The following is an 18,337-nucleotide window of genomic DNA, read 5'->3' on the forward strand; positions in this document are numbered from 1 at the left end:
ATAAGATAAAGCAGATAAAAAGTGTGTGGCCTTAAGCACTCGATTAGCAGCTTCAAAGCACAATAAAATATTAGCTATTTCCAGATCCCCAGACCATTTGAGAAAATGCACAAATTAAGAAAACATGGGTTTTTGGGTTTTTAAGAGACAGGGTTTCGCTGAGTAGCCCTGGCTATCCTGGAACTTGCTCTGTAGACAAGGCTGGTCTCAAACTCGCAGAGATCTATCTGCCTGCCTGTGCCTCCCAGTGCTGGCATTAAAGGCATGCACCACCACTACCTGGCTTGGAACCCAGGCTTTTCATTTGTTGGTTTTTATTTTTTGAGACAGGGTGTCTGTCGCTTTGTAGCCCAGGCTGACCTTGAACTCAATTTGTGGGACCAACTATTCTGGAACTCACAACCCTGTCTCCTCAGCTTCCTTAGTGCTGGAATTACAGGCATGTGCCATCCTAGGAGCCAGGCTTCTTTGGGGGTGTTGGGGAGACCTAATCCAAAGTGAGGCCCTGGGCATTTGTTCTAGAATGAGTATTCATAAATGTACTGAAAATAATATGAATATTTCACTGGCTGTAGTGGTTTATGCAGGTAATCTCAGCACTGGGGAGGCTGAGGTAGGCAGCTGTATATAGAGACCTTGTATCAAAACAAAAAATTCATATACTTTGCTGTAGAAGTATCAGTATGTTTGTTATGAATGTTGCCTCAGTCCAGCTGGAAGGGTTGTCTAAATTCTCAGTCGTGTGGTACCACTGGTTTTCAGGCAATTTTATGAGACTATATACACACACATTCTCATATTCGTGTCTGGAGGACGCGGTTTAAGGTCTTGTTCCGCTTAGTCATAAAATTAATTTTCTTATTGCAAATCTCAGTATAGTTCTAAGAAATTCAGAATTCCAAACCCTTAATTCTAGTATTAGCGGGGAGAAAAAATACTGAGCTTGGAATCAACCTTGACGTTTGACTCTCCCTACCAAGCTGTCATTATCTCCAGGGCAATGCCTAGCAACAGCTCCTGACCATATGCAGGCCCTTCATAAATAAAAACTGAGTAAACAGAAATGAGGTGGTGTTTCATTCGCAGGTTCTCATTCCGTTTTCCCTCTTGGTCCAGCCGCAGGCAGGGGGCAATAGTAGTCCTTAGTGGAAGAGAAGACGACGAGCCATGATCCATTTCAGAACCGTGGAGAAGCGAAGGACCCTAACTTAGTCAAGCTCTCCCTTAGAGCGTTCTACAGGGAGGCTGGACCTCTGTCCTACCCTAGAAGAGCATCCGATGGTCCCTCCCTTTAAAGGGATAAGCTGTGGCTCTCTCCATCTTCTCTGAACTTCCTCCGCCCAGATCAACACTTGAACATGAAGCCTTCCACGGAGGTGGGCTGCCAGGGCCTGCGGAGGACAGCTGAACTAGCGCCAGCCTGGAACGACTAGTCCGCTAACCCCCGCCCCCAGCCCTGGAGGACCGTGGGTGGACGCTCTGGCAGCACGCCTCTCTCTCGCTGGTCCGGGAGGAGGTGGGCGGAGCCAGCGCCGCCCGGGCTGGGGAAGCGGAGGGTGGGGACACTCTGGCCCGGCTCTCGGTGGTGCGGGGAGCAGCGGCCGCTCTGGTCGGCGGACGTGCTGCTGAGCAGTCCCGGAAGCGAAGCAGCGATGGCGGAGAGTCCGACCGAGGAGGCGGCGACGGCGACGGCTGGCGCCGGGGCGGCAGGCCCAGGGGCAAGCGGTGTTGCCGGTGTGGTCGGCGTTAGCGGGAGCAGCGGCGGCTTCGGGCCGCCTTTCCTGCCGGATGTGTGGGCGGCGGCGGCGGCGGCGGGCGGGGCCGGGGGGCCGGGGAGCGGCCTGGCTCCGCTGCCAGGACTCCCGCCCTCGGCCGCTGCCCACGGGGCCGCGCTGCTTAGCCATTGGGACCCCACGCTCAGCTCGGACTGGGACGGCGAGCGGACCGCGCCTCAGTGTCTACTTCGGATCAAGCGGTGAGCCGGCGTTTTTCCTCCCTCAACCGGGAGCTCCGGGACTCGACCTTTCCCGCTCCCCCTCCCCCCAATCGGGGCTCACTCCCGCCTCATGTCTTCCAGGCCCAAACCCTGCCGGCCTCCGCTGACGGGGCTTTGGCGTCTCTCTCTCCCTCCCTCTCTCTCCTCAGCACTCAGCCCTGCACGCTCAAACTGAGCCACGGTGCCCTCGGGCCTACCCCGCCCCTTGGCGACCTCCGGTGAGCCTTGCGGCTCTGTTCTGGACGCCCTTTCCCTACCCCCTCCCATTCGCCCGTAACCCGACCCTTTTGCTCTTCGGTAACGTTGGGTCCCGCCCTTCGCGCCTCCTCTCTTCCTTACCCCACCAGCCTACCTAGAAGCTGCCCTCAGGCCCCACCCATAGGTCCCCCCTCATCTCTTCTGGAGCCCCGCTTGGGACATACTCTGCCTGCATTGCCTTGTTGCAGACTCAAGCCAGCCTTCTTTTTTTTTTACCTTACCTTTCCTCAAATCCCCACCATATGGTCCTTTCTCCAGGTCTAGATGGCCTTCCCGACTTTCCAGATCTTCTCTTGAACCCCTTTTCCAGTCTCCCCAAAGCTGCCCCACTCTCACACCTGTTCCGGAAACTCAGAGTTCCTCCCCTCTGCTAGTATCACTTTGGATTGTAATGTCCTATTCAAGAACTTTTCCCCCTGTATCTCCCCCCTGGATTATTGTCTGTCTGATTTACTTTTGTGAAGCAGATGCACTCTGTTCAAATATAGGAAACAAAAGGCCTATGGCCTTTCCGTGCTTATTTCTTGGGTGACTGATCTTAGATCGTATCGCTTCATAGATGAATGTGTTTTTGCAAAAGTGCTTACTTAGTGTAATACCTATTGCATGGGAAAGGGTAACCCTGTTGAACAGCTTCCTGATGACCAGACTTGACTCTCTTCATGCCCTTTATAGGCATTATCCTGAACATCCTAAGCCCCTTCAGGTATTTATTTGCCCACCTACATATTTTTCAAGTTTCTAATAAATAAACTACGCCGTGCGTTCAAAGGACCTGGTACGGTGCCTGACACAGAACAGCAACTTCACAGACATTGCCACCTCTAACTTCAACACAGAGTTCGACCCCGTGGCAGTTTGATGCCCTCAATCCTGATAACACCTTTGAGTTTGGCCCAAACATGTCTTCGCTCTGCTACCCTACCATGTCTCCGGACTTCCTCATAATTGACTTTTCCTTGAGCCAGTTCTCAGCTGATCCATTCTAGTTGATTAGATAATGACCTAGAAATTTCATTTATCCTGGTTACTAAATGTCATCTTCCAGATAGGAAATTCTGGTCATTTCAGAGGGTTCCCTTCTCCCCACCATGAAGAACTCTATCCTGTTAGTTTCCTGGACACACAGACCATGGTGGACTTACTCCTGCAGTCTTCATGTGGTCTCCTTACCAGCAGAGGCCCACCATGTGGCTTTTGGAACAAGTTTAGGAGTAGACTTGATGCCTTCCCAATTACTTTTTTAAAAATCTCTGTGCTCGGTTGTAGTGCCTGGAATCTGGGAAATAGATGGGAAGAGTTTCCATGTAGGAAGAAGTAAGTGGGATGTGGCTTTCCCAGGATGACATCTGTTTCTGATCCCATTGGGATGCTGGCTTATTTTTTTTCTGCTCAGTGCCCCCCACCTCCAAGGAAACAATGCCCCTTTGATAATAATTTGCTCTCTGCCCGCCTGACGAGTATTCAGATGAGATTTCTCAGCCAACAAGACAGTGCAAACATTTGTGGTACCAAGCACCAATTTCTCGAAACCCCTGGGCTCACTGAAGTGATAATAGCTGTCCTGCTCCAGGGTTTTTCCCTTTTCTCTCCTTATTCCTCCAACTTTTCTTGATGTTACACAGGGATATCATGTCCATATATAAGGAGCCTCCTCCAGGAATGTTCGTTGTACCTGACACTGTTGACATGACTAAGGTATGTAACGTGATGGGGTGGGGACGGGAATTATTGGAAAATTAGACTCGTAAAGTTGAAAGAGCCTAAAACATTATTTAGCTTTCCTCTTGTAATAGAGATGAAATCAAAAGCCCAAGGAAGTAAGTGGCTTGCCCAAAGTTGCAGTGAGAAGTGGAGCAGAATCTTAAGTAGGTCTGTTGTTAGGGTGCACACAGGTATTGTTGGGCTTGGAGAATCCTCAGATTGACAAGATGTGCCTCTTGTCCCATCTTAGATATTAACAGGCCACTCTTTCCCTCTCAAATGCTCTACCCTAGGTGATAAATTATGGTCACCCTATCCATTGTACCCCCAAGCTCTTGTTCCATCTTAGCATCTTGATTTTTACTATGGTACTGCAAGTCAGGTGCAGGGAAAGCTGGGGATGTGGTCATCTTGGTTTGTGGTAAAGGATCCTTTTCTAGATCCTAGATTTGGAGTATCTCCCTCCCCCAGAGACCTGTCCTCTCTTGTCCTCTACACAGAACACTTCCTACATAATGATCATATTTCTCTGGCATATATATCTAGGCTTCTCTATAACTGAATGTTCTCAGGAATGAATTTGGATATATGCTGTTGTTGAGTAGAAATCATATTTTCTAAATCTAATGTTTTAAGCAATAACTAATGAGTTCAGATTTCCTAAAGTAAAAAACTCAGCTTTTGTATTCTTTTTATTTTAAATTGGTTTCCCCCTCCTTTTTTTTTCCCCCACGTGTTTGGAAATGTTTTTTCCTGGGATATGGTGTCTCTAGTCAAATGCCAATCCCTGAGGCCTTAGAGTTGATGCCAGTTAACTTTACTATTTTCAGAGTTTGCAGACTAGAATGTAGCCTACTGTGTTGCCAGGACAAGGTAGGATTATAGATTGAGGCATGGGAGTGCAAGGTCCTTTCCCCTTTAGCTGTTATTCTGAGCATACTTAAGTCGTTAGAAGCCTTTGAAAAAGAGGTAGAATTGAGCCAACTCAGGTTTGCTTCTCTTCTTGAAGGGAGATTATGTCCAATAATTACAACTTGTGGAGGAAGAGAACTTAATGTTATGTTTTAAGGAATACTGATAGATATAGATAGATATACACATACATTTTTTTTTAAACAGCAGTGTTGGGGAGTTTTGGGGGATGGTTTGTTTTCTGTAAATGTACTCCTGAGTTTTCCCATTTTTCTTTGTGTCTCTGACATGGAAGTGGTAGTTTGATCCTCTGGAGGAAGCAAGCAGACACCCTATGCATCCATTGTAGTTACCATTTCTGCGCTGTTATTGGTGCTGGTGCTGTAACCTCCAATCCCTTTCTTCCATTCATCTTACTTCCCCTTCCTATCATACAAACATGAGTAGAATTGTGTCATGCGTGCTTATGAAAAATGTTTACTGAGATGTTTGGATTTGTCAGTAAACATATGTATTAATTCCTTAAACATAAGAAAATGCTATTTTACAAGTTTAGGTTCTATTAATTGTCCATACACCAATCAGCGAGGTCTGATAGGGAAAAAAACAAAACCCCAACCTTTAAGGTAATATTGACAAGTGTAATTTTTCACCTCGGGCTTTAAGTTTTGAATATAACTCCAAGTGTGAGGCATGCTGCTGTCCCACTATAGTGAGATTCACTTAATTTGAAGACCCACTTATGGGAGTGGGCCCCAGGCAGTTCATTCTGTGTGGTGAGGACGTGGAATATGAACACCAGGCAATGCATGTTCCTGGTGTGGGTAGCAGGTGGAAGCCAGGAGGGGCTGTGGTGGGGCATCACCTCACAATTTTGAGATTTTGAGATGGGGTTTTATTTTGCAGATTCATGCATTGATCACAGGCCCATTTGACACTCCTTATGAAGGGGGTTTCTTCCTGTTCGTCTTTCGGTGTCCACCCGACTACCCCATCCACCCACCTCGGGTCAAACTGATGACAACGGGCAATAACACAGTGAGGTTTAACCCCAACTTCTACCGCAATGGGAAAGTCTGCTTGAGTATTCTAGGGTAAGAGGAGACTTCTAAGTGGCCAAGTTGTTATTTGCAAATAATTACTTTAGAGCAGCCATCGTCAACTGGGGTACCTCAGCTGAACCCATAGCATAAAAGTGGCCAATTCTTCAGTTCCCAGGATGGTTCCTGACTGGTGTCATTCTAGATGGAAAGGAGTAAAATCAAATTATTATATATAAGGAATGTCTTAAGAAGCGGTCTACAAGTGTGGTCCCTGAGCTGCCACAGCAGTATCTGCAGATTTGAAGGTCCCATTCTATGAGATGTGCCAGAAGTTTTGGGGCATGCTAGTGGTCTGCTTTTGGGGCTGTGCAGGTGATTATGCTGTACACTCCTTTGAGAACTAGTCCCTTAGAATATTAGGGTCTCGCTTTTTTCCATAAGGTTCGAGAATGACTCTAGGACTGTTGTATTCATGTAGTGGGTGTCTGATTGGAGTCTCTGAATGGGTGCCTTTGGAGGTGGTGGTGCTAATAATGATTATGATAAAATAATAATTGAATTTTAAAAAAAATCCGAGTTTGGAAATTATAGCAGTTATGAAACAGGTATCAAGTATACTCCCTGGGTGCTACTGGAATGTTGCTTTGTGGAGTTTTTACTCATTCTGTATCAGTTGCCTTTGTGAGTTTAAAATTCAGAATGAAGACTGTCTTGTAGCATGTTTTAGATTGTTCTTTTGTGATCCAGAGTTCCTTGAGGTAGAGAATAAATACGGACTGGATGTTAAGAAAGTCACCTAAACTGGTGATCCTGTTTGTTTCTTCCATCTAGCACATTTCTAGGTTTGTGTGAGAAAGGCAGCTAAAACATATTAGAGATATGGTTCGTATTTTTCTAGAATTCTCAAATCTAAGGCTATGATATACTATACTCTATACTGTTGATAGATGATAGTCTGGAAGTCCCTTTGAAGGAGAGTGCCCATAATAAGTCCTTCATCTTATTAGGCTACACAAGTGTCTCTGCTGGTGGGATTGGGTGTATGTGTGTGTCCCTTGGTAATATGACAACTGAGTCTTGGGGTTGGTGTGAAATTTGTTCCTGAAAGCGTCAGTAAGCTAACATGAAGCCATTTTGGATCCTTAAGAGCCATAGAAAGAGCAGGCAAAGAATGGTGGTGGAGTGAAAGGGACAGGAGTTTGTTGCATGGAAAAGACCCATCCAGAAATAGAAAACTTACAGTTAAGAATCATGGAGTAGAAAAATTCTTAATATTTTTAGTTGGCTACATTAGCTTTATTGGCTTACTTTCTTCTCTTCATACCTAGAAAGAACCATTGAGCAGACTGGCTGCTGAAAGAAATGGAATGAGAGCTGACCCTGTTGACTTGAATTCCTGTCCATGTAAAGTGGGGAATAGAAGGCAAAGTTGCTAGGGAACCGCTGGGAGAGAGCAACCTGTGAAGTTACTGTCTTGGGCCTTCCTCTAGTGTAGAAGAGAAAGGGCAGTGCTCAGTGAAATAAGCTAGTTTTGGCTCAGGTTGTGTTCCGCTTCTATCTCTCATGGCATCTTGTTTATTAATTGATCTAAAATAAATACCTACCATGCACGGTAGGGCTGATCTCTGTTAAGGCCAAGGCCAGTATGGTTTATGTACCAAGTTCTAGAACAGTTAAACAGTTAGCACATTGTAAGACCCTACCTCCAAAAAAAAAAAAAAAAAAAAAAGACACTGGTGTCCAGCTGACCCACTTCTTCAGTAATGCCTGATGTGGATGTGGTTTAGTTAGGAGTGGTGTCATGTGTGCCTATAATCCCTGGGATTGAGGCAGAGACAGGAGGGTTGCTTTTAAGTTGGAGAATAGCCAGGGCTATTCCAGGACCCAATCTAAAAAAAGATTGTGTGGGGTATTTTCCCTGGTATTCAACTTGATCTCCACATTGTGAAATGTACCACCTTCCTTTCTATGTTAGCAGAGTTGTGTATCTTCAGAGAATTTATCCTGCTTGGCTTGTTACAGAGCGGAGTCCCTGACCATGAACTTCAACGTGTAGCCTCATAGAGAGCAGCTTTAGCCACTTTTGTGCCTCTGATTAGCTGTTTTTCCTCCACCAACTCTGTCACCACCAATAAATGAATAAGCATTTTGAAGTCACAGGTTAACATTTAGACAACCTTTAGAGTTATTTTCATTAACTTGGATCCTTGTTTTGGTAGGGTAATCTTTCTTGGCTACTGTTTCTCTTCTAGCTCAAAGAAAGTCTTTTCAGAGTTGTCTTGCTTGCTCTCTGTTTTCTTCTGTTCTCAGTTGATAGAAGGATGTAGGCCTTTGACTGTTCTGGTAAATGAGAGTAAGACAGAAGCTGGGAATTTCCCAGGTATTAATAGTGAAAGAGAAACTTCTGGTGAGTCACTAATGATGGTGATACTGCTACTGTCAGGGTTCCCTGGCTGTTGTCTGCATCACCCTCTTCCCGTCCCTCTGTTGTGTTTGCAGTACATGGACTGGCCCTGCCTGGAGCCCAGCCCAGAGCATCTCTTCTGTGCTTATCTCCATCCAGTCCCTGATGACTGAAAATCCCTACCACAACGAGCCAGGCTTTGAACAGGTAAGGACTCTTAGGCTATGTGCTGAGGCCTGTAGTATCAGAGGCTATAGGTGCTCTGAGCTGCCTCTTGAAAGTCTTTCTCTTTTTCTACTAGGATAGTCCCACATAACACCAGTGTAGGAAAGAAAGGGAACTGACATGGATGCTCTTTATTTGCAAGAATTACAGTAACAGCTGGGCATGGTAAAGCATACCTTTGATCCCAGTACAAAGGTTGCAGAAGCAGGTAGATTTCTGAAGTGAAAGTAAGCAAGGTCTATGTAGCGATTTCTAGGCCAGGAGATTGTATAGTGTGACACCCTGACTAAAAAAAAAAAAAGAAGCCTTTAATCAAATGTATGTTATGTGGTATACATGCATGCACATACGCACATGGCATGGAAGGCAGAAGAGGGTCACCTGAAGCTGAAGTTGCAAGAGATTGTGAGTTGCTAGATATGATTGCTGGAATCCAGACTCTGGCCTTCTGGAAGAGCAGCAAGTGCTCTTAACTAGCCCCCTAGACTAGATTTCCTTGCTCCAGTCTTTCCCAATACTGAGAATCACAAAAAAAGACCTGTGTCTTTCTCTAGCTGTCTATTATTTTGGAGATAGAAAGTGTACTATATTATTTGTGTAGTTAAAGGTACTAGTCGTGGGTCAGGTGATGGTGGCGCATGCCTTTGATCCCTGTACTCAGGAGGCACAGGCAGGCGAATCTCTGAGTTCAAGGCCAGCCTGGTCTACCAAACAAGTTCCAGGACAGCTAGGAATGTTACACAGAGAAACCCCGTCTTAATAAACAAAAAATGGGAGCCGGGCGGTGGTGGCGCACGCCTTTAATCCCGGCACTCGGGAGGCAGAGGCAGGCGGATCTCTGTGAGTTCGAGGCCAGCCTGGTCTACAAGAGCTAGTTCCAGGACAGGCTCTAAAAAAGCTGCAGAGAAACCCTGTCTCGAAAAACCAAAAAAAGAAAAAAGAAAAAAAAAAAATGGGGGGGGGGCTAGTCATTAGTAAAGGCAAGAATATTCTAATTAGCATTGCCAAAAAAAAAGTCATAGGAAATGCACATTTACCAAAGGTAATGCTGTATGCCAGGCTGTGGTATTCCTATATATGTGTATTGTTTAATGTTTGTGCTAACTATAAGGTAAATATTGTCCTAATTTTCAAGTCAGGTGATAGAGGATTTTGTTTTGTTTGTTTTTCAGATGATCTGTGTAGTCCTTAACCTGTGTGTGTATTATGCACATGCATGTTTGGGGTAGAACCCTATGGCCAAGTGCTGTATAACTTATTTACATATATCTAGCCCCCAGTTTTTGACTTTTTTTTTTTTTTTTTCCTGAAACAGGGTTTCTCTGTGTAGCTTTGGAACCTGTCCTGAAACTAGTTCTTGTAGACCAGGCTGACCTCAAACTCACAGAGATCCCTGCTTCTTGAATGCTGGGATTAAAATTGCACCAGCTGGTGGATCTGTGTCCCTCTGCCTCCCAAGTGCTGGGATTAAAGGCATGCACCAACACCACCTGGCAATTTTTTAATTCTTTTTTTGTTTGAAAAGTTAAAAGGTTCTTTCTTTGATAACTTACAGTAGATAGTGATGGTGGGGTAGAGCCCTACAGACATGAAAAGGAATTAACCAGAAACCTCCAGTATTGTTCCCCATTTCATCCTTACTTAATAGGTCTTTTATTGAGACTCAGGATAATCTGATGGATCTGGTTTACTGGTTACAGTCATTTAACCTATAATAGAATGGCTGTTTTTATAGAGAGAGAGGCCAAGGGTCCGAGGCTTAGTTATTTGTTTTGGACCTATGATGGATAAGGTGTTCTTGGACTGTGTGTGTTTATTTGGGTCATGTACCCTGTACTAATCCTGAGTATCTTTGTACTAACTTTCTTTTTGACTAAATGGGTACTATGGCATCTTTCAAATTATAGGAAAGACATCCAGGAGACAGCAAAAACTATAATGAATGTATCCGGCATGAGACCATCAGAGTTGCCGTCTGTGACATGATGGAGGGCAAGTGCCCCTGCCCTGAACCCCTGCGGTATGTGCCACTGATGTCCATCTGTCTCGTACCTGTGAGGACCTTTGCATCAGATTCCACCGTTAATAAATAGAGAAAAGTAGAAAGAGGGAGGATTTTATTTATTCATCCATTTATTTATCTGCCTGTCTGTCGTTCTGTCTGTCGATCTATCTATCTACCTACCTACCTACCTATCTATCTTGGTGGTGATGGGGCCAGGGGTTCAAGACAGGGTCTCTCTGTGTAACAGGCTTTCATAGAACTCGCTTTGTAGACCAGGCTGGCCTTGAACTCACTGAGATCCGCCTGCCTCTGCCTCCTGAGTACTGGGATTAGAGGCGTGCGCCACTCTTTTTTCCTTTCTTTTTTTTTTTTCTTTTTTCTTTTTTTTTTTTAGATTTTATTTAGTTTTATGTGCATTGGTGTTTTGTCCACATTCATATCTGTGTGAGACTGTAAGATTCCCTGAAACTGTAGTTACAGATAGTTGTGAGCTGCCATGTGGGTGCTGGGAATTGAACCCTAGTCCTCTGGAAGAGCAGTCAGTGCTCTTAACCATCTAACCATCTCTGCAGCCCCCTTAATTCTTTCTTGTTTGCTTTAGATTTTTTTGAGACAGGGACTCGGTAGCTCTGGCTATCCTGGAACTCACTATCTAGACTAGACTGGTCGTAAACTCACAGAGATCTACATGCCTCTGCCTCCTGAGTTCTGGGATTGAAGGTGGTGTGTCCCTGGACCCACATCTAACACTGAGCCCCAAACCTTTGTGTGCTTTGTCACACTTCCCTGTGGGTGGTTGGGTATGTGGAGGCCGGAGGTCAACATTGGGGCCTTCTCCTATTCTTTCTCTCTCCTTTTCTTTTTTCCTGGTATTTTGAGACAGGGTTTCTCTGTGTATCCCTGGCTGTCCTGGAACTTAGTCTGTTGACCAACCTGGCATCCAACTCTGAGATCCGACTGCCTCTGCCTTCCAAGTGCTGAGATAAAAGGCGTGTCCTGCCACACCTGCTTTTGTTTTCTATTTTTGGAATGGTTTTTTACTGAAGCTGTAGTTGACCATTGCTGCTTAGTTGGCTGGCCACCAAGACCCCAGGATCTACCTGTCTGTTCCCTGAGAGCTCTAGGATTATAGATGTGTGCCACACCCAGCTTTTACATGAGTGCTGGAATCTGGCTTCATACTCTACCTACCAAACACTCTTGTTTTGTTTTGGCACAGGGTTTTACTTTTCAACCTAGACTAGCCTGGAACTGCTGATCCTCTTGCCTCTGCCTCCTTAGTTCTAGAATTACAGAATGACACCACTGTGCCCAGTCTGGTTCATTGTTGACAGGGTTTTCTGCCCTGCCTGGTTTCTCTCCTTCCACCAGGTCCCACAGCCAATCAGCCCCAAAGAAATCACACACACACAGAGGTCTATATTTTATAAACTGATTGGCCCATTAGCTCAGGCCTCCCATCAACTCCCACAACCTACATTAACCCACCATTCTTATCCATGCTAGCCACATGACTTGGCACCCTCCCCAGCGAGGCAGGTCACATCTTCCCTCCTCGGTGTCTGGACAGGACTGGGGAGGAATGGACTTCCTCCTTCCCAGAACTCTTCTGCTCTCACTGACCCGTCTCCACTTTTTGTCTGCCCGTCCCACCCACACTCCCTGCCTGGCCACTGGCCAACCAGCGCCCATCCAAAACATAATTGACAGAATATAGACAATTGTTCCACACCAGTTCATACTTTTAAAGAACAAGTGACTGGTTATCTAAGAAGTTGAGGCTTTTGGGGGTGAGTGGGGGGAGGTTAGGAAGTAAGTTGGTTTTTCTGGGGCTAAAGGTGTGCACCACCATTGTCCAGCAGGTTCCTAGTTCTTTTTTTTAAACATTCTGACTTTTTTTTTTAATATTTATTTATCATGTATACAATATTCTGTCTGTGTATATGCCTGCAGGCCAGAAGAGGGCACCATACCTCATTAAAGATGGTTGTGAGCCACCATGTGGTCGCTGGGAATTGAACTCAGGACCTTTGGAAGAGCAGGCAATGCTCTTAACCTCTGAGCCATCTCTCCAGCCCCCTCCTTTTTTATTTTTAATTTTAATTGGTGTCCAGGCTAGAAGAGGGTGTCAGATACACTTGACCTAGAGTTCAAGCAGTGTGAGCAACCTGACGTGGGTGCTGGGAAACCAACTCTGCTCTTCTGCAAGAGTAGAGTCTCTTAAGTGCAGAGACATGTGCAATTTGGCATTAAGATTAGGAAGTGGCTGGGCAGTGATGGTGCATGTCTTTAATCCGAGCACTCAGGAGGCAGAGGCAGGTAGATCTTTGTTAGTTTGAGACCAACTGTTCTACAGAGACAGTTCCAGGATAGTCGGGAATACTCAGAGAAACCCTGTCTTGGGAAAAAAACCAAAAGGAAAAACAAAAACAAAAAACCCTAAGATTAGGAAGTGACTGGGACTTGTGCCTCATGTTTCTGACTTGTCTGTTCAATTCCCAGGGGAGTGATGGAGAAATCCTTCCTGGAGTATTATGACTTCTATGAGGTGGCCTGCAAAGATCGCCTGCATCTTCAAGGCCAGACTATGCAGGTACTATGGTATTTTCTTGCTAATTCTCGAAGCCCCACACAGAACCTGAAGAATCCTCCCTTTACCCAGGTTCCATACTAAAGAATCCTGTGCTTTCCAAGTGCTAGGATTAAGGCATGTACCACCACATCCAGTTTAAGAAGGGTTTGTTTTTACTAGAGAGGCAGAGGCAGGTGGATCTCTTGAGTTTTAAGCTAGCCTGGTCTACAAAGCGAGTTCGAGGATAACCAAGGCTATGTAGAGAAACCTGTCTTGAAAATCCCTCCCTTTGTTTTAGCATACAGAGTGTTGCTGACCTACTCATAGACTCATCTGCTTGATTAAAAGATAACAGTCCTTCTGTCTTGGAGTGTCAACTCAGTGGACTTGGGTTTTTCCTGGTGGTCTTGCTTAGAAATGGGATGACATGGATGGATGTGGCAGTACATACCTACAATCTCAGTTACTGTAGAGATGGTCGGTGGTTACCTGGGTAGTTTAACGAGACCCTTTCTTCAAATAAAGGACTGAGGAGTTTAGCTTAGTGGTAGAATTGCCTGGCATGAAGACGACCCTGGGTTCAAACTTCGTAACCCCAAAACAAAGTAAAACTGGATTGGGATGAATTAGTTGACTAAGCTATCATGACTTTCTTCAACTCTTCTTGGGCTCTATTTCTATTTATGCAACACCTTTACAGTAGGTGTTTGTTTTTTAGTAGATTCTCTATCCACTTACCTGAAACAGGACTTGTTTCCCGAACTACTTTTTCTTTTTAAGATTTATTTATTATGTATACAGTTTTCTGCCTACACATCAGAAGAGGGTACTAGATCTCATTATAGATGGTTGTGAGCCACTATATGGTTGCTGGGAATTGAACTCAGGACCTCTGGAAGAACCGTCAGAGCTCTTAACATCTGAGCCCATCTCTCCAGCCCCCTCCCCCAACTACTTTTTAGGGGACAATAGAGGAAGCCTGCCCAAGTCTGTTCTCCATGAGGAGATTTCATCACTGGTAGCTTTTAGCAATTACCAATGTTCAGATTGTGAAGTGTTCAGTGAGTATGAGTGAGAGGAGCAGTTTCTGGGGAGATGGCGTGGGGGAAATGTTGCCAAGGATGAAGGAACATTTGAAGAACTGATAGTCCCAGAGTAAAGCTAAAATCCTGCCTTGAAGACTATAACCCTCATGAATGAAAAAGGTAGACCATTGATACAGTGACTATTACTGTCACCTACTGCTGCTCCTAAGACTAATAATGTTCAGTTGAGGTTGTAGTTGGTTGAGGATTTAGTTCATTGGTAATACACTTGCATAGAATGTATGGGATTTAGAGAATGAATCTTTCTAACCACAAAAGATAAATAAACATGGAATGAGTTTTTGGGTTTTTTTTTTTAAAGAATTTTTTTATGATGAATTTAACTTTATGTGCAATGGTGTGAAGGGTCAGATCGCCCTCGAACTGGATTTACAAACACTTATGAGTTGTCATGTGGGTGCTGGGAATTGAACCCAGGTCCTCTGGAAGAGCAGTCAGTGCTCTTACCCACTGAGCCGTCTCTTCATCCTGGAGTTTTTATTTTTGTTTTTGAGTGTGGAGTTTATTGAGAGGAGGGTAGGGAAGTGAGAGAGAGAAAAAAAAAAAAAGAGAAGAAGCAGAAGTTTTTGTGAGGAGTGCACAGATGAGGAAATAGTGTAGTGTTTGTTTGTATGTGATTGCCATCTACCATATAAACATACAAAAAGAGGTCCCATTTTCTTGAACCCTAGCCATGTGAATTTGCTGCCATTAAATCCCCATATATCTTTTCTTCTTTATTTTTTAATCCGAGAAAGGGTTTCTCTATGTAATAGCCCTAGCTGTCCTGGAACTCACTGTGTAGACCAGGCTGGCCTTGAACTCATAGAGATCTGCCTCCCAAGTACTGGTATTAAAGGTGTGTGCCATGTCCAGCTCCTTTTTTTTTTTTTTTTTTGGCAGGGTTTTACTATGTAACCCTGGCTGGCCTGGAGCGCACTCATATATATTTTAGTTTCAAAAACTTTTTATTTTTTGCCGGGCGGTGGTGGCGCACGCCTTTAATCCCAGCACTCGGGAGGCAGAGGCAGGCGGATCTCTGAGTTCGAGGCCAACCTGGTCTACAAGAGCTAGATCCAGGACAGGCTCTAGAAACCACAGGGAAACCCTGTCTCGAAAAACCAAAAAAAAACAAACAAAAACTTTATTTTTTTTTTTATGTACTCCATTCCAACTATAGTTATTTTTGATACTTTGAAGACAGTTAAATATATAGAATGTTTAGTGATCTTTGGCTGGGTGTGGTGGTTCATGTCTTTAATACCCGCAGTAGGGAGGCAGAAGCAGACCAACCCATCTCTGAATTCAAGGTCAGTGTGGTTTACAAAATGAGCTCCTGGTCAGCCAGAACTACACAGTGACACTCAGTCTCAAAAGAAACTTAAGTGACTTTTGATCTAGAAAACACATACTGAGATCAGGGCTAGGTGACCCTGGAGCATTGCCCAGAAACCTGGAAAGGAATACTTTTAAGGAAGTCAATACTGAGTTTAGACCTACCTGTGACCTTTGAAAAGCAGAGTGTTGCTGGGTGGTGGTGGCACATGCCTTTAATTCTAGCACTCAAGAGGCAAAGACTGGTGGATCTCTGAGTTCAAGGCCAGCCTGGTCTACAAGAGCTAGTTCCAGGACAGGCTCCAAAGCTACAGAGAAACCCTATCTTGAAAAACCCAAAAGAAAGAAAAGAAAAAAGAAAAGAAGAGTGTCCTCATTGAGGACAGAAGATGGAGGGAGATTATTTTCTTGAGTTTTCAAGGTTAGCTGAAAGCACAGGCTCTCGGGGTTTGAGAGATGGATGACTCAGCAGTTAAAAGCACTGACTATCCCTCCAGAGGACTAGTAACTCCAGTTCTAGGGAATCGGAATCCATCCTCTGGACTCTGTGCACTGCACATAGGTGCTGTACAGATATGCAGACATTCAGGCTGTGCACTCGTACACATAAAATAAAAATAAAATCTCAAATTTAAAAAGAAAACACAGACCCACCTTCCAGTCTCCCTTGATACTTCATAGAATTTCCCCCATATCCTCTATTGGCTCACTATTAAAAAGAATGCAGACATGTTTTAGTGTGAGCCCAAGCTAGACCTGTTTGGGGCAGTAATACTTTCATGTGGAGCACTGTGCCATCCTCTGCCCCTGTGCAATAGACTTGAATCTTACATCCCCTGTCTTTTCCCCCACAGGACCCTTTTGGAGAGAAGCGGGGCCACTTTGACTACCAGTCCCTCTTGATGCGTCTGGGACTGATTCGGCAGAAAGTGCTGGAGAGGCTCCATAATGAGAATGCTGAAATGGACTCTGATAGCAGCTCATCTGGGACAGAGACAGACCTTCATGGGAGCCTGAGGGTCTAGACCCTGCTCCCCTGTCCCTCCCCCAACTCGAAAGTCCCAGCAGAGCCCCTCCCCTCACCCCAGGGACGGAGAGGCACTGTGCATCTCCCTTCAAAAGTGTCAGCATCCCGCAACATGGCAAGAAGCAAGCAAACTCAATCCCAGGGTGTGGGAGTGGGGCTGTTCCCAATCTGACCTCCTTGGTGCTGGAGCACCTGGGGCTATAGTCAATCCTGGATCAGGGCCAGGGCACGTTTGCAAGAGGACCTGGAGTGGTGGCCTCTGGCAAAGCTAAACAACCAACACACCTCTCTGCAGGGCCAGCTGATTAGGGATAGGAGAAGACAGAAAATGAGAACTCAAGAGGGAACATGCCCAAGTGGTTTATAGGGATCCTGGGAGTTTGGGTGGGGGTGCTGTCTGTGACACTTAAGCAGTCTGGTTGGTTATGTTTGTCTTCAGTCTTGAAGCAGGGCTTCCCAACACCCTTTTCCTCCCTTCCCCCATTATTTTCCATGGTCCAGCATAACTTTGTTTTTCCTAATTTATAGTCACTGTTCTAGACAGACCAAAGAGAAGAACAGTGGTTGGTCTGGGCTGCTGATCAGTAAGCTTTACCTAGCACCTGAGCACCTTTCTCCCTCGCACCACTTCCTCAGCATTTTAGGTTACAGGTGGAAGGGAAGTCCCACTGGGACAGAGCCCAGGTCGCTGTGAAGCCTGCACAGGTGTCAGAGGAAGCTGCTTACTGTGTTCCCACAATCACTGATTTGAAAGGTTCCCAGCACAGGCAGCTGCAGCATGTATGGGATTTGAGCCACTACATAAAATAGTCTCTTGCAGATTTTCCTGAATACTAGTCAAGGAGGGTGGTTTTCTTGGGGTAGAGCACGGGGAGACTGATACTAGTCCCTATTTTGTTCAGCTGTTCTTTTGTATTTTCATTTTCATCCCAGTCTGTAGTTCTGTCCTCCCTTCAGCCCCCCCCCATCCCCTGGGGCTTTGTGAGCATGGAGAGCCAATGGCAAGGGGGTTGTTGTGGGGACTCTGAGACTCCTTATACCTCTCCCGTCACTGGCTCTGCTCCTTTTTTGAATTTAGCTACAGTGATCCTTCAGCTGGTTGAGTCAGAAAAACATGTTTTCAGTGGCTTGGGATCAGAGGAGTCCATCCTTCCCGGTTTGAATACAGTTCACACTTTTCAGGTTTGCTGTTCTGACTCCTAGTAGGTAGTTGGTGATCCATGTGGTGCAGGCCTCCTGCACTGTCCAGCCCTGAGGAATGCAGAGAACTACCTGCCCTGCCCGCTGCTATAAAGGTCTCTGCCTTGTGGATCATGGGACTCCCTAGAAGATACAGGGAGAAGATAGGGCACAAAGAGGGACCTCTTGGGAGGGCAGGAAGAAAACTGGACAGGGACAGTTCACTTGGGGAGCAGAAGTTTGTTTAGGCTACCTGGAGGCTGGGTCAGATGTTGAGACTTGAAAAGGGACCCTGCTTCCAATTTCCCTCCTCCATTCCCAGAGCTAGTCCAGGGCCAAGAAGAATGACTTTGGTCTGTGGGTCCAGTGTTGTCTGTCATCCATTTAAGTGTTCCCACTTTCAAGTGACAATCTTCTCCTTGGCCCTGCCATGGGGCAGAGCATGTCTGGCATAGCAGCCTGACTTTTATGCCCTGATCTTAAGTTGAGGAAATATATGCACAGGAGTCAAAGAAATGTCTTTATATCTGACTGTACATAAATGAAGTTTTCTTTTTTCTTTTTTGGTGCAATAAAGTTTGTTTTGGCAGAA

At 45.4% G+C, this 18,337-nt stretch overlaps 1 protein-coding gene across 1 annotated transcript; it reads left to right on the forward strand.

Annotated features, from left to right (window-relative positions):
• Positions 1-1,570: 1,570 nt before the first annotated feature.
• On the forward strand, positions 1,571-18,337 carry Ube2z (ubiquitin conjugating enzyme E2 Z). The gene is made up of 7 exons (XM_038326137.2): positions 1,571-1,975; positions 3,880-3,952; positions 5,777-5,964; positions 8,413-8,524; positions 10,450-10,562; positions 13,050-13,140; positions 16,394-18,337. The coding sequence occupies exons 1-7, from the start codon at positions 1,653-1,655 to the stop codon at positions 16,562-16,564; spliced, it is 1,071 nt and encodes a 356-aa protein (XP_038182065.1). The 5' UTR covers positions 1,571-1,652; the 3' UTR covers positions 16,565-18,337.

This window comes from Arvicola amphibius, chromosome 4, assembly GCF_903992535.2.
Source record: "Arvicola amphibius chromosome 4, mArvAmp1.2, whole genome shotgun sequence".
Taxonomy (NCBI): Eukaryota; Metazoa; Chordata; class Mammalia; order Rodentia; family Cricetidae; genus Arvicola; species Arvicola amphibius.

Excerpts from the sequence above, each read along its gene's own strand:
- Ube2z (XM_038326137.2), top strand. The coding sequence starts at position 1,653 with ATGGCGGAGAGTCCGACCGAGGAGGCGGCGACGGCGACGGCTGGCGCC. Across the intron at positions 3,953-5,776 it reads ACACTGTTGACATGACTAAG|ATTCATGCATTGATCACAGG; the intron begins GTATGTAACGTG and ends TTTATTTTGCAG. Across the intron at positions 13,141-16,393 it reads TTCAAGGCCAGACTATGCAG|GACCCTTTTGGAGAGAAGCG; the intron begins GTACTATGGTAT and ends TTTCCCCCACAG.